General features: G+C 44.8%; 1 protein-coding gene across 11 annotated transcripts in view; it reads left to right on the top strand.

The window, feature by feature from the left end:
* The window catches only part of Pde8b (phosphodiesterase 8B), a 248,075-nt gene that overhangs the window by 169,410 nt on the left and 62,691 nt on the right, over window positions 1-15,974 (top strand). For 5 of the 11 annotated variants that reach the window (XM_031360580.1, XM_031360579.1, XM_031360575.1 and 2 more), the window contains 4 exons: window positions 323-401; window positions 4,019-4,159; window positions 5,634-5,722; window positions 7,758-7,818. In XM_031360580.1, the coding sequence (XP_031216440.1) occupies window positions 323-401; window positions 4,019-4,159; window positions 5,634-5,722; window positions 7,758-7,818 (370 nt within the window). The remainder of the gene's footprint in view (window positions 1-322; window positions 402-4,018; window positions 4,160-5,633; window positions 5,723-7,757; window positions 7,819-15,974) is intronic. The other 6 variants (XM_031360583.1, XM_031360582.1, XM_031360578.1 and 3 more) reach the window with 3 other exon arrangements.

Below are 15,974 nucleotides of genomic sequence, written 5' to 3'. Positions count from 1 at the left end.
CTGTTAAATTGATTGTTGTTTTATATCAAACAACTTTTATAATACTTATTTTTATCATTATAATATTTCATAAATTTTAAGGAATATGACAAAAAATATTGTAGATATTGAAGGGGGGGTCTCTGAGAGGAGCAATGGTACAAAAGGGAAACAAGTATGTGATTCAATTCTATTTAATTAAAATATGTTTTTAAATGTTAACAAATTCAGATAAATTGAAATCATGTAACTTTTCTCATCATAATGCAATAAAAGTTAACAAAAAAAAGGAGGTTCAAACAATGTTTGCATAGCACTAACACTAATCTTGTGCATTTTTCAGGGCCTGTAATTCAGTGTTTACAGCGTTAGACCACTGTCACGAAGCCATAGAAATAACAAGTGATGACCATGTGATTCAGGTATGGGAAGAAGCACTTCACATCACCAACACTGACAAAGAGCCTTTCAGGTTCCACCCACCCCTTTATCTCAAATACTCTCCCATAATTTTCTCATATTTGCATATTTTCTTGAAGAAGGAAAATCAGTATGGAAGAAGATGACTGGCGAACTTAAGAATTAGTTATTCAAAAGAGAATAAAAGTTATATTATGGTTTATCATTTTTTAAACTGTTTGTGTGTGCACATGTGTGTTGGTGCCTGTAGAAGCTAGGAGAGGGTGTATGATACCCTAGAGCTGTTGTTATGGGCAGTTGTGAGCCACACAACATAGGTGCTGAGAACTGAGCCCAGGTCCTCTAGAAAAGCAGCCAGGACTCTAACCACTGCCTCTCTAGCCCCAATAGGTTAAACTTATTAATTCAGATCAGAATTTGTTACTTCTTGGGTAGAGGTGGGTAGGAATTTAGGCCATCGTTGAACAAACTCGTAGGTCGCCATGGGATGTTGTTAACTTGCAGTTGGTATTCTAACATAAAGCTCTTTAAGACTAACGCCATATTTCTTAAGAAATGCATATCTAGAGAATCTTTCACCTGCCTCAAAGAGTACTTTGAAGTGTACCTGGTCCCCAGAATGTCACTGGCTTCACTGCAGCTGGTATGCAGTGTCATTGAGGAGCATCTGCTCTTATCAGTGGGGCAGGACATGAAATGACCAGCACATGATGACCCCTGTGACACCAGCCTCCTTTTAAGCCCTCTGATGTCCCTGGTGTGCACACAGATATCCCTTGTTTCTATTCCATATGAAAAGTATCATGGGCTCACCACACCTTGTTCCTATCACAAGCTCTTTCATTAGGTTGTCTCAGCTCAATTCAATGCCCTTGAAAGGTAGGTAGATGAGAAAACAAGACTTAGCAAAGTGAGGAACTTACACAAGGAAAGGCCCAACAGTGAGCACTGAAGTCAAAATACTTCACAATATTTCTGACTCCTAAGCCTTCCTGCATGGCTTCATTTGGGGCTATATTTTAGAATATGCTTAACCAACTCTTGATATGGAACTGAAAGCTTCCTTCAATACAATGCTCACTATGTTTGTTCTTCCTGCCCACTGCTCAGTATCCTAAACCACCCAGAAAGCTGGGCACAAGGCCCATGCTCACGAGCAGATGTAGCCCTTCAGTTCTGCTCCTGAGGCCATTGGCTTTTCATCTGTCTACTTCACAGTGGGAAGCTGGGTTGTGATTCAGAACTGATGAGAAGCAGCTCCACCCTCTCATTCCTTCCCCACATTGAACAGGAACCCAGCCCTTTACCCCTTGGCCATACTTTGTGGTTAGCAAACCTAAATCCCTGGGACAAGTAATGTGGTAATGTGTTATATGACATCAACATCACACACACACACACACACACACACACACACACACACACACACACACCAATCTTTCCCATGCACAGAAAGAAATGAATGTGAGGACTGTTGGTGTCCGAAGAGGGGGAGTCGCTATGCTGAAAGGGAAACCTGGATGCTAAAATATTTTGTACCAGTGAAAGGAAGGAAGGGGAAGTGAGGTTGAGGATGCAATGTGCGGGGGACACTCTGATGACCCTCATCTGGGTTTCAGGAGGACACATCAAGGACAAGATGTTTCACATATGCTATTGATTCCATCGGCAGCCCATCATGGGGTACTTGAATAGACAGCTATGTGCCTGTGTGCACACGTGATGCACCTAAGCTATAGGAACAGCATCTTTTCTATCAGCCCACCTGTCCCTGCTGCCGCTGTGCCTCTAGCCACTTGCACCATTTACTTGCATCTGCTCTGAAATACTTGCATGTGCTTCCCATGTGCTGGTGTGTGGTTAGCATTTTGTTCCCATTGATCTTAACACAGCCCTGGGAGCCAGGTAATGTTGTTGCACATGGAAAAGACAGGGGTGCAGAGAGATGGCGTCATCTGCCAGTAGTTCTAAAGGGTTTGGGTTTGGTACGTTGGCTCTAGTCATATCCGTTATGCCTCTGGATTCTGAGGTCCCAGGATCCTCAACCTAGAAAACAGCCATAACTATAACTCAGATTTACAGGATGGGAAAGCAGAGCCCACAGTATGACAATGAAGACAGTTAACAGATGAGGAAACATTTTAATGTGCCCATGTACTCCCTGAGTGTTTACTGAAGTCTTGTGTATCCAAACACAACTCTAGCCTTTGTGCCTGAGAATTTGTCAGAGAAAGACAAATTTTGATTTCTGTGTGATTCGCTAGAATTCACTTTACAAAAGTCCATGGGAGCCCTTAGGAATGGTACCAACAGAGACTGAGCAGAGGTCAAAGAAGGCTTCCTGAAGGAGGAGGCGGCACATTGCAATTGGTGAGGCAGAAGTGAGAAAGGCTCTCTCGATAGACAGAGAAGGTGGGGAAAACCTAGAGAGGGAGATGCGCAGTCCCCTGGGCCATGATGGAATGCATTCCTGCCATGCCCAGGGGTGGCAATACCTGGCCCATGGAAGAGCTAGGCATGGAAGAACTAGGCTGTAAGGGATCTGGTGGTCATGAAGATGGCACTAGGACTCCCTCCTCTTCAGCCATTCCCACAGTTCCTGATAGCCAGAGATTCTGCCACATGTTTTAGCTCCTAGGGCTGATGTGTTCATAGAAGCTTTGCTCCCAAGGGAATATCACCCCCCCAACCCACTCCCACCCCAGCGTTCCCGCATTACCCACTTCCTGATGGATTACCCTAGCCAAGGAGAGGGTGGGAACAGTTAGTGAGAACGTTTCTGAGACAGCAGATGAATGGGAACTTTGCCCAAAGACACTGTTGACCCAGGTGCAGTATGCGCACATCTGCCCCCACTTATTCTCTCAGCTACGGCTACTCATGTGATGACTGTGATCTTTAAAAAGAAACTGGAGGAGGACTGAAGCCCGGGGCCAGATCAGGCAGTAGCTCCAAAGCCCAGAAACCCGAGCAGAAGTTTGCAAAGAACTCTCTGAGTCTGCTGACCTCCAGGGGCACCGTGGGCATTCTCTGTCCTTGCCCACCCTGCACCCAGTGCTGAAAGGGTGTGCCCAAGCCTATAGACTAACTGCATTAATTATTCACATTAGGTCAAAGTGCTCCCAAGCGTAGCATTGATTAATAGATGGGAAAATGGAGAGACCCCATGGTGCCTCGAACGTGCCACCAACAAACCTGCAGCCTGTCAACTAGTGTGTGTCCCTGCTCGTTTGTTATTTAGAGGGGCTGGGATCCAGCTCATGGCCTTACATGTGCAGAAGTACTGTGACACCAAGCCACGACCCAGCCCTCTTCCTATTTATGTATGCCTATAAAGGTTCCCTTATTCCGTGGGGTGATAGACAGTGACTGGGGTCTGCAGATGCTGGAGCTATTCACTGAGGGCTCCCTGCTCCTTTGTTCTGAGGTTTCTTTGCATTCTCATAGAGGACCAGGATGTCAAATATAAACTGCAGTATGTATGAGGGTACCACTCCTGCCGGATGAGGAAGGAGGAGACCATAGCACCTGCAATAGAGTGTCATAGGAACCTTTGTATACATGTATCCCCACAGCCTCTCAGTAGGGCACACTGATCTGTAACCCCTCCTGCTCACAGTATGTCAACCCTGCCTTTGAGAGGATGATGGGCTACCACAAAGGGGAGCTCCTGGGGAAGGAACTCGCTGACCTGCCTAAGAGTGACAAGAACCGGGCAGACCTCCTGGACACCATCAACACGTGCATCAAGAAGGGAAAGGTGGGTGGAGCCAAGAAACCCACCCACACTCCTCCCTGAGCGCCCCCGCCCCAGTACTTTAATCTTTGATCCTTAAGATTGAACTCACTAGTAACATCATAATTCAGTGAAAGAACGTTAGTTTTTGCAAAAATGGGTTAATTTTTGATGCCAACAGGATGCCACAGGAGCTAATTGTTTTGTGGAAGGCCACATGCTCCTTTGCATGAATATACTCCAACCTATCCTTGCTATAACATTGCATCTCTGAGCAGAGTTCTACCCTAGATAGCTGCTTTGTGGTTTTTTGGTTTATTGGCATTTGAGAGGAGGAGCCTAGAAAGACCTAGTATCCTCATGGATTGGTAGGCTCTGTTTATTTACTTAAATGTCTTCCTTCTGTCCTCTGTACTCGCTGTTGTTCCATATTTGGGTAACTCTTCTTCCCCAGCTCTTCCTGCCCCACACCTATACTTTCTGCTGCTTCTGGAGGAGATAGAGGCACGGTGTAGGCAAGAGAGGAATCCCCTGGGCAGCCACTCTCCTCCCTCAGAGCTGGGCAACCTCTTGCTTCTTCTGAAAGTTCCTGCTTCTTCACATGGCTTTGCTTCCTTCTTCTCTTCTCTACTGTGTAGTAGTTAAACATCGCATCCATTGGAGAGAGCAGTACTAGTAGGGTAGCATAAATCTGGATTATACTTTTTAAACCAGAGCTATTATATTTGAACATGAAACAGGACTACTATACAAACTACTCCATATTTTTCCCCAAAAATAACCCAGGCACATGTGGAACCCTCAAAGGAAACCCTCTTTAGCCATATCATATAGAAGAGCAGGATGTGGCTATGGGGAGCTCAGTTATCTGCTCTCTTCCAGAAACAGTAGAGAAAGCTCTCCACCCTGAGGCTTCCTCTTTATTTCAGTCCAATTCCCATGGTCCTGAGGCAGCAGGACTCCCACTCCCCCTTGATTTCAGACACGGAAGCTACAAGGGAACATAGTGGCCCTAGAGAAGCCGTGGGTGGAGGGCCCCTAGAATCTCAGAAAGCTCAAACACCTCAGGAAGGATTGGAGAACCACATAGTTATAAACAAATCCTCTGTTTTCCCCATGTGGGTAAGGTAGGTGGACTCACTGAGCCTCAGTTTACCCATCTGTAAGTTAAGAATGAGACTATCTATCAGGCCCACTGGTTGTGAGGATTTTGAGGCTGGCTACTGGACTCTGATGTGGTGACAACTCCAGCTGGTGGGTGCCAGGTGTCTTAGCATTCATTCATGGCAAATGGCTTGGTAGTGGACCTGCTGACCTGATGATACGCTTACGTTTATATGTGTGACCGTGATAGCGCTGTAGTGGGTACAACTACACAGCAGTTTCGTGACATGTAATGAAAGTCTGTGGGAAGTTCTGACTCAACCTGCAGAGACCCCGTGTGGGAGCAGCTGCGCTCTCGACCGAAGGATCTCAAGTGCTCTCTCTGTCCATGTAGGAGTGGCAGGGGGTTTACTATGCCAGACGGAAATCCGGGGACAGCATCCAACAGCACGTGAAGATCACCCCAGTGATTGGCCAAGGAGGGTGAGAGCAAACTCTTCCACTCTTTCTGCTACAGATAAGAACTCAGGCCCCTGTGGGCATTGTCTGGCATACTACAATACCCTTGCAAGCCTTAGGACAACACACACAATAGGGTTTGCCTTATTGTCTTATGTGGCCCGCAGCAATCTCCAGACATGGTCTCCCCCTGCCCTCACCCCTGTCTCCTATCCATGGTCTTTCATGGAACATCAATCCTAGCCCTTAACTCGCTACCGGGTCACGCATAGCCCCATTGTCCCCCATAACTCAGGTTGTACTTCTCCTTGGCTAGTGAACTCCAGCTAGCCCTACTGGCTTCTGCCCTCAGGCCACAGGGTGCCAGCCTTCTTGACTCTGAGCTTATACAAGGGCTCAGAGAGTCTCACAGACACCAGCCCACCATAGAAGATACTGAACCAGAGCCTAGGGCATCTGACCAGAGAAACCTAGGGGCAGAGCATGAGAAAAAAAAAAAAAAGCATAGATTCCCTTTCCTTAGTTATATTCTAAGGGAAGGCTCAGAGCACCAGCCGGATGGGACCCCTAACTATATCTCACTGGTTGGGCCTTGCAGCCAGCACGCAGGTCAATACTGCCTGGTAGATCAACCCTGGAAGGGACACATGACATGGGACATATTGGCAAAGAAAATAAGATAGTGGTTACCTGGAACCACAAAGTCCCTCCCACACATGGTTCTCAGGACCACCTGAGTTCACTTCAGATCACCACGTGATTACAAAGCCAGCCCATTCTGTAAGGTCACCCATCTATCTGGAGGTCGTTTCCCTCCAGTTTTCCTTGGTGGGCTAGCTTGAAAACTGTACTCCAGCTTCCCGAGAGGCCCCAGCCTAGTGTTCCTTTTGTGACTCCTCTCTGGGTGGCCTCTGAGAGTTGCAGGTTCTGGTAGACTCCTGAACAAGGTTGTCCACTATGGGGAGAAGCTGCCTGCTCTCCCGACAGGCACTGCCTCAGGTCAGACATCCCAACAGTGGCCTTCGGAGAGCAACGGGAAGAGGGTGGTGCCCGAGCCAGTCATGGTGTCCTCATGGTCAATCTTAGGAAAGGGGAGCTGAGGGCTTTTCTGTGTGTTTAACTAGAATCAGTGGGTAGCTGACGTGGAGGAGACATGCTACTGCCTGGTACTTTCTATCAGAATCAAATTTCCTGATTTGACAGATGAGGGAAAGCAGTCCTTTTATCCAGACATGATTTTGTGTGATTTTCCCTAATTGGAGGCAGCGAGCTCTCAGAGGCAATTCAGATTAAAAATAGGGACATTTTACTCTTTCTCGCTTGGGTGATGTTCATATTATAAGATCCATCAGTATTTTCCCATGTTCTCTTCAGAGAATCCTCCAAGGTAAAGTGAACCAGGAAGAAGAAAGAAACAGAGATTAGAAAGGGGTGCCCCAGAGGCTTCTGGGTATTCAGGCTTCCATAGTGTAAGTCAGAGCTCTACCCTCAGGAGAGGATCCACCTTGCGCTTACTTGCACAGGGCTGTGTCCTTTTATCCCCATTTTCCTTGTGATAATCAGCGAGACCACGGGCTAAGTTCCTAGATTCAGTTTATGACTTTTAAATCAGAGCATGTTTTCCTCTAACCAAAACAAAAAAGAAACAAAAACAAACAAACAACAAAAGCAACAAATACCATCCTTATGATGAACCACAGTGCCCAACATAGGATGTTTAAAAGGAAAACAGCAACCAATGAAATCTCATCACTTTCCCGAATGAGTCTTCTACTTCTCATGTAAGCAATGACTGTCATTGTGTCACTTGAGTGAAAGCCAGCTTTTCTGTGGTGGCATGTCAGTCTCTTGTGAAAATGCCCAGGGATCAAACGTCAGGTGGCAGGCCCATGGGGGTAGTCCACAGCAGCCAGGCTTCCACAAGGATGCAGGCCTTGTGATCACATTGGCGTGAGGAAGGCCCTGGAGCTCAGCGTGGAGGAGACTTGTCTTGTCCGTGTGCTGACCTGCTGCATCTTCTCCTTCCGACCTACTAACCACTGACTATTTGTGTTATTAGGAAAATTAGGCACTTTGTCTCCCTCAAGAAGCTGTGCTGTACCACTGACAGTAACAAGCAGGTACAGTATTCACTGTCCTCTGCCGCTCTCTCACCTTGCCCGTGCGTCCTCCTCACCCCTGTTCTCTGCTTGTCTTTCTCCATATTTTCTTGTAATTGCCAACTAAGAAGGTGTGTGGGGAAACCTCTGGCATCTGCTTCAGTTTTGGTTTGGTTCGGTTTGGTTTTTCAGTTCTCCATAAGCCTGTCTTACTTTGTCAGGGTGTGTGCTCTGGTTTTACTATTTCCCTCATGGCTCTCTCCAGGCTAATATATTTTAAGGGGACATAAGATGCTTCCTCAAAACAAACAAACAAAAAGTTCCATTTCCCATCTTAATTTCTTAAACAAACAAAAAAAATGTATATATCCATGTAGGTAGTCGCTCCTCCAGCTAGCAGCCAAAATAAGGACCATTCCAAATGAGCACTGTGATCTTTTCCCCCTTACATCAATGGAGAGCATGCTTTCTTTTGAATGCTATCTTCTGAAGCAGCAGATTTTAGCAAGTTGGTAGAGTTAAGGATGTTTTGAGGTAGTTTTATAATGTCACGGTAGTGTTTCAGGTATTTTTATGTGATTTATATTTTTACCATTTGCTCATGTAGCTTCTGGATCTTACCTTGTAATCCATGGAGCATGAAGTATGAAATAAATATGACTATGAACAAGCTACTTTTAGTGGGTTAAATATTACCTTTGGCTTTCAAAGAAGGAACAGCATCTTTTAGGAATTTCAGAGGCAGAAATCCCATTCTTTTTCACAGTGTGGAGGCATGGGGGGCCGGGGGATCGTGAGGTGTGGCCAGGTGAGGAGCTGAATTAGCAGCAAGATGAAGCCCCCAGGGCTCCTCCTAGAGAGAATTCCAGAGGGGCAGAGGGGCTGGGTGGAGTGAGCTTCATGGAGCCTCTGATGTCAAAATTATCTGTGGCCATACCTTGCTCATAAGATTGAGTCCAACCCTTGGGCTAGAGAAATGGCTCAGTGGTTAAGAGCACTGACTGCTCTTCCAGAGGTCATGAGTTCAAATCTCAGCAACCACATGGTAGCTGACAACCATCTGTAATGCGATCTGATGCCCTCTTCTGGTGTGTCTGAAGATAGCTACAGTGTACTTATATATAATAAATAAATAAATCTTAAGAAAACAAGAAAAAGATTGAGTCCAACCCAGAATACTTCCTTCACCACTGAGAACCTAATCTAGGGTCAGGGAAGGATGTATTAATAACACATGCTGAGAGGCGAGACCTTGGAGACCTTGGAAAGGAAGAGAATAGAAGGTCATAGGGACCAAACATCATCAAGCAGTGTCACTGAGACATCCATGCCAGGTGGAAGGATGAGGCTTGCATGAGAGGGGACATGCATAGGGAGAGAGACATGGAACCCTGGTGTCCCTCTAGAGATGACTACTGTATACATATAAGGTGGTGCCAACCACCATTTTCAGGATGTGGATCCACAAGAGAGGACAGTATGACTTAGCTGCATCCATTCTCATGCCAGAAATTAAGCAGAAATTATGTCTAAAATCCAGCACGTCCTTCTACAGAAGCCATGACAGTGGCTCCTGGCCAGGCCCCATGTAACACCCAGATCAGCTCGTGGCTTTGCATTTTAGTGAGGGATAGAGCTCTAAGCTAGGCAGTTTCCTTCTCTTCTCCCCACTTCCCTTCATTCCAGTCTTTCTCCTCTAGTGAAACAACTTCCAGTGCCCCCATTATCAATCCCTGTACCTCTTCAGCCCCAGCTCCTACTGGTCCTTTGTGACTCAGCCCAAGAATCTAGGCCCCTTCCTTGCTTTATCCCCTTCCAACCATCATCATAGCTGTCTGGGTGCTAAACTGCCCTCCGCTCTCTAGCAGTGTGACAGCCTTTGTATGCCCAGCGGCCAGCACATAGTAGGCCTGGGGCTATTGGTTAGCTTTCGGGAAGTAGAGTGTCTCAGTCCTGGCCTTCCGTGAACTCTGCCTGCTGGAGCAGGCAGGCTGTTAGCATTGGATGCCAGGACACGGAGGCTGCCTCTCCTCTGCAGCTCTAAATAGAAACCCCTTTGCTACCATGAATCAGTTGCTGTTCTGAGAAGAGTGAAAACACAGAGCTTAGATCCCCTGAGCGACTGACGTCACCTAATGGCCCTGCACAGGCCTAAGAGACTCTTAGATTTTTCCAATAATAAAGCATCTTGTCCCTCTGGCTGGCTACAGCCCTTTCCTTTCTCCCCGAAGAAGGCTGAAGCCGTGGAGATGGCTCAGGGCTGGGGAGGGCTCTTGGAGCAGAGTGGTCTGTCTGCAGGCATTTGTTCTGAGCTTCTGCCCCTGGGGTCCAGCTCTGATGTCAGAATCAACCTGTGGGCTTGCATTTGAACAGGGAATGGAGCTGTGCACCAGACAGTTCGCTCCTGGTTGTGTCTGTCATCAGCAAAGACTCTTTCTCATCTATAAGCTCTGAGCAATGTACCCAAGTGTACCTGCTGCCCACACCTACTCCCTCCACACATAATACTGTCCCCAGAGCTCCACCATATACCTAGTTCAGTATGGGCACCAGAAGCTATGGGCCAGAGACAGGTAAACAGATTAAACAAAGGGGAACCCAGAGGGAGAAAAAAAACGGAAGCTATGCAGGCATCAAAGGCCAGGCCTGAGGCATCTAGGGAAGGCATCTGTTGGGGTGTGGCCATGCTCTCTTCCGGTGCCTTTACATGTACCAGAACAGAGCAACTACACAGAGGACTCTGGCCCTACAAAGCCTCTTATTCTCTACAGGAGACATTTGCTGACCTTGGTGGCAGAAGATAATTTCCTTTCCTGCATTTCCCACTTGCTTAGGCCTCCTACAGCCTGGGTTTCCCAGACTTACCCAGTCACATAGACTTTGGATATTCTTTGTCTTCATGCCAACTCTGTCCCATCTCAGAGCCTGTGGGAATTGTTCTACTACCACATAAAGCATGTAAAATCCTAGGTCCCTTGTTACATTTGCCTTCTCAAAATGTCTGGCTCTAAATAAGAAACCATATGTAGAACTGCAGGAATCCAGCACTGTGCAGCCCTGGTCCAGTCAGATGTGAATAGAGAAAGGGATGCAAAAGACAACGTCACCATGCCAGTTCCCTCTGAGCTGGCCTGGAGTCTGGCCTCAAGGCAAGAAGCCTGTTGAAAGCAGAGGGGCCTCTTCACTGCATTCACTGAGTGCTTGCTTCCTCTTCTTGACTATGACAGTATGGTAAACATGGCAATTCCCAAAACCAAAGTGCTTTAAGTCCAAGGAGGAGAGCACATTTGGAACCAGCATGCAGGAGGACAGGGCCTCAGTGCAGTGTCCATCAGGTTGCCCAGACTCTTGGTGGAGGTGTGACACATGGGGCTATGGAGAAGCCCTTGGGGAGATGCTCATGTCTCCTGTCCCATAGGAAGTGGTTGTCTTAGAGAGTCAGAGAACATAACTCTCTGGTGAGAGCCTCTCCTTTCCACAGTGGGTACTTGTGAGGGGAATTAAGAAACCAGACTCAGAGAAAATGTTCTGGTTAACCAACCATCCAAGGTGGCAGCTATTAAGAGAGCAGAAGGCAGATGCTCTGGCCCAATGTCACATAGTGCTTCACAGAGCTGGGAGGTGGGGGCCCTACTTCTAGAACACTCTTGACTCCCCTACCTCAACCTCCCTTCATGTTTCCACTCACCTGACCTCTAAATGGAGAGCAGCTAGTGAACTCAATGAGCAAGGCTACCTGGGAAGCCTCACCCTGCATGCTACAGCCCTATACCAACCTGGGTACTGACACTTGGGCATCACAGTATCAACACACTGAGGACATAGCTTCCTTGAGAACAGCAGGGACAGAAATGAGAGCTAATATAGCCAAGCACACATGGTGAAACCTTACTTTAAGGTACAGATTATTTTTTGAGGGGGGTGGTAGAATTGTGAAATGAGAATGTCCCCCAGAGTGGGTCCCTGCACCTTGTCTTGTTTGAAAGCCACTGGCCAATATCAGTGGCTTCAAGACTCAAGGGAAGCAACTAGCCCTGGCTGATGGCTAACTGATCACTGGTCCTGCCGAAGAGATTCCATGTTGAGCTTGGCCCATATATAAAAGCATCAAGTCTCACATGGCATTACAAACAATATCAGTTTATTCTTCAAGGTGCAATCCAAGTGTGACTTCTTACAGTTGAAGAGAGAGGCTCCTGAAAATACAGCTCCAGTGGCCTCTGAGAGTGGCCACTCCTTTTAGAGTGTGCTTTCTAGCACTGACATGCTACCACAAGGCAGTTGGGATGAAGGTGACTTACAGCAGGTGTCCTGAAATATTTGTTGATACACTTGGGAAAGCCACTAAGTCAGCAAAGCTATCCACATTTTTTTATTCATTTAGCTTTCGTTTATATTTATATGAAACTAAGGAAAGGCCTTTAATATTGGAAAACCACATTTTGAACAGGCAACCACTGAGCACTGAATGGAGTTCCTGCTAGGCCAGTGGTGCTGAGGATACAAGGCACAGAACTTATGGCAGGGAAGAGGGACACAGAATGAACACTGGTGGTATTGTGGTATCTCCTGGTAGGATTGCTTGTCAGGAAGGTGTTGGCTCAGAGGAGAAACATTTGTAGTCTGGTAGTAGTGGTGGTGTCTGATAAAGCTGGTTGTGACAGGTTTCATGAGGCTCAGAACTCTGATAATGCTTTGCCAGATGAAGGGACCTGAAGGCACCTGGGGACCCACACTGACCGTAGTGGGAGCCACTGCCCAGGTAATAGTAGACTGGCCAGAAAGCTCAGGCCTCCCAGCTGGCAAGGCAGCAATGATGGGGCTCCTTTGTCCTCTCTGCTTTTTTTCTTCATGTCCTCTGTACCACAGCACTAGATGTTTACAAGGCACTTAGATGGTGGTGGAAGGTGAGGGAAAGAGAGAAGGAGTTGCGAGTCTGAGCTAGAAACAGGGTTTGCCTCTTTGGGAATCCCTGCATGGCCTTCTGTAGCTACCCAGCAACAAAGCGAACAGGGTCTTCTGAAAGGAAAGATGGGGGTCTTGGAGTGAGAGATGGGATGGCGAGAGAAATAATGAAGCCAAGACAAAAGTTTCTGATCAAGGCCCAATGTTTACTCAGGAGATTGAGTATACAAAGGAAAGGGGGCCCATCCCCCTCAATGCCAGGATCTAGTCGACTCATTAGAATCTTGTTGCTAGCCAGAAACTTGTCAGGTAGGTAGACTCAGTAATGCAGTAGGTGGTGGCTCCTTGTAGGAAACTTCAGAAGCGGCAGGAAAATAGAGTTCTTTTATCTCAGAAAACTCCACCCTAGGTAGGCTAGCTACAGTAGAGCAAAGTCTGGTAGAAGGGTACAATTCCTCCCTTTTTATTATTTTAATAGAGGCCTTAAGGAACCAAGGTGATCATATAGTTGCCTCATCCTTGGATGAGTGGGCATTGACCAGCTGGGAGAGCATTGACCTGATTTCTCCCATGGGTCAGATTGCCATTACATTCCGCAGTCATGGCTCTTGGTATCTTTTTTGGAGGGGAGGTAGAGCCTTTAGAAAATCCTTAGGATAAGGTTAAAAAATAGACACCAACCTCCTTGCAAACCAGGTTTGTCTCTTGGAGAATCTAGAGATGGCCAGCGTGTAACCTTTCTCTGCGGTGCTTAGCCTCACAGCCCACGCTGGTGCCCATACTGGATTCATTTTATCTAGAACCAGTATGCACAGGTCTAAATCCTGTGCAGCTCCTAAAAGGAGAATTGTCGACCCCAGGTTCGGCAAGCGCCCTATCAGCCAAATCAAGTGTATGATAATGAGTCAAGATGAATAACTGCTACATCTGAGCTTCTCTGAAGTCCAGCCTACATGTTGGTAACAGACCTGCTTGAAATACAAAGTCAAAAGTTTAAAAGGAACAAGATTAACATTATCTGTGACATGTCCCAGATACTCAATTCAGTTGCAAATTAGCAACAATCAGACTCAAGGTCTGGCCTCTCAGTGGGGGAAGTCTCTTTGCAGGTTTGAGAGTCAACAAAGGAACTTAACTCTCAGGAAAATAGTAGAGGCTATGTCTCCAAGTTAATTTTGCTGGCTAATAAATATTTTTAGCCATCATTTTAATTGGAATCATTAAATCATTGCTAGAAGACTCAGGATCTGTATCCACTTGACGAACCAATCTTTCAGGCAGACATCGCGCTCCATCTTCTTTTTGTGAGAAAACACAAACAGAACCTCTCTCCCATATTAAAATGGGATCTGGACCATTCCACATATTAGTTAGTGGGTTCCACTAATTAACCATGGCATATGAACTGGAAGTGAGTGGATGCCAGTGGTGATCTGTGGCCAGTGGTGATCTGTGGCCAGTGGTGATCTGTGGCAGACTGGTCTTTAGCATCAGTGTACAAAAAATTTAAAACAAGTAAGACAAAAGTGAGATGTACTTCTGGTGACTTTGGAGGGTATAATTCCCCCTTTTCTGTTATTACAAACCAAATTTTCAGAGTGCGAAGTGCACGTTCAACAATTTCTTGTCTCTGAGAATTATAAAGAATTTCATATTGGTAACATTAAATTGTTGACAAAACATCTCAAATGCTTGACTGTAATAGCCAGTTCCATTATCTGTTTTAATCTGATTAGGAACACCAAGCATAGAAATATAATGCAGGCAATGACCAATTACATTTTTTGTTGCTTTTCATGTTAAGGCAATAGTCACATGTGTATATTTAATTTTTAATTTTTAAATCAGAAATATTGTCTAAAAACCAGATTATCATAAGCAATTATAAACCCTGATATATACACACACACACACACACACACACACACACATATATATATATATATATATATATATATATACATATGTATTGGCTTTCAATATACAAGTTAAAGCTTGATTTTAGGACCTTAAAAATATTGACCACAGCATGAAGTTCAATTATTTGTGCTGAAGTAGAGGAAAATTCATGAGACTAAACATATGATCCAATTACATATATTTCTCTCCCATAGAAGGGCTATAGATGTATTTTTTGAGATGTAAATTTAGATACATAAATTTACAAGAAGTATAAAAGCATGCATTTAAGCAAATTTTAACAATTTGTCTTTCGGAAAATAATTATCATTTTTGCTTAAAATTTTTACTATGCAATAGGCCAAATATCAATAAATATTTTGCAATAACCAATTTAATTGCTGTTTGAAGCAAAAAATAGATGTCTCATCAGGTTTTCAAGACATTTTTTCCAAAATACTTTTGTGATTTTATCATATAATTCTTTATTAACACCACAACAACTTCATAATAGGATGTTAAAACTATATTAATGTTCTCTTTTGCCAAAGAATTACTGTGGGCACATTGAGTAACAATAACTAAACATTTGATTGCAATTGATTACAATTGATAACAACTGTTTACAGAAGCTTCCTTTCCTTTCTGTAAAATCTTTTTGTCTCTCAGCAGTTACTTTGTCAACACTAAACAAAGGCTTAAGTCCTGTGGTGATCTTAAGGGAAGGCCTTAACCAATTAACATTTTTAGGAAGCTTTTGAAAATAATTTGAATTAAGTAAATCATCTTTTCTTTCTTGATATAACTTTTTTGATGTAACTTTCTTGATATAGCTGAGGTCCAAATATTGAAAAAGATGTTGCCTCTGAAACTTTTCTGGAGCAGCAAATGCTCATTTTTAAAAGCTCATGGTATAAGAGCAAAGGTAGTAAAATCTCCTTTGAGAGGGATTAGATAATAAACAACATACACTGAAAAATTCAAAGTCCTAGCTTCTTGTATTGAAGCAGAGACAGAAAAAAAGTTTTTTTTTACATAATGTAAGGCTATTAGCCATTTTTAAAGGCAAAACTTTCTATTGATTACAAACTCACTAGAAGCAAACTCTTTAAAATTACCAGTATATAGAGGGAAAAACAACCTTTTAAATACACAATAATTCTATATGAAATAGGCAGCCAGATTGTAATACCTCTATAAATTTTACAGCCTCATTGACCTTCACAAATCTTGATTTTAAAGTTTATTTTGAACAATACCTGAATAGATCTGAAATGATGCTGTTTTGTCTTAAAAATAATTCCCTGGAGGGAAGGAGAGGTCAGGCTACAAAAATTTCCCTAGGCAGGGTTTGCAAAACAAAAGAAATGCCA

Source organism: Mastomys coucha, unplaced genomic scaffold, assembly GCF_008632895.1.
Source record: "Mastomys coucha isolate ucsf_1 unplaced genomic scaffold, UCSF_Mcou_1 pScaffold8, whole genome shotgun sequence".
Classification (NCBI taxonomy): Eukaryota; Metazoa; Chordata; class Mammalia; order Rodentia; family Muridae; genus Mastomys; species Mastomys coucha.
Note: the sequence above shows the minus strand (reverse complement) of the source record. Positions and strands in the feature narration are given on the sequence as shown.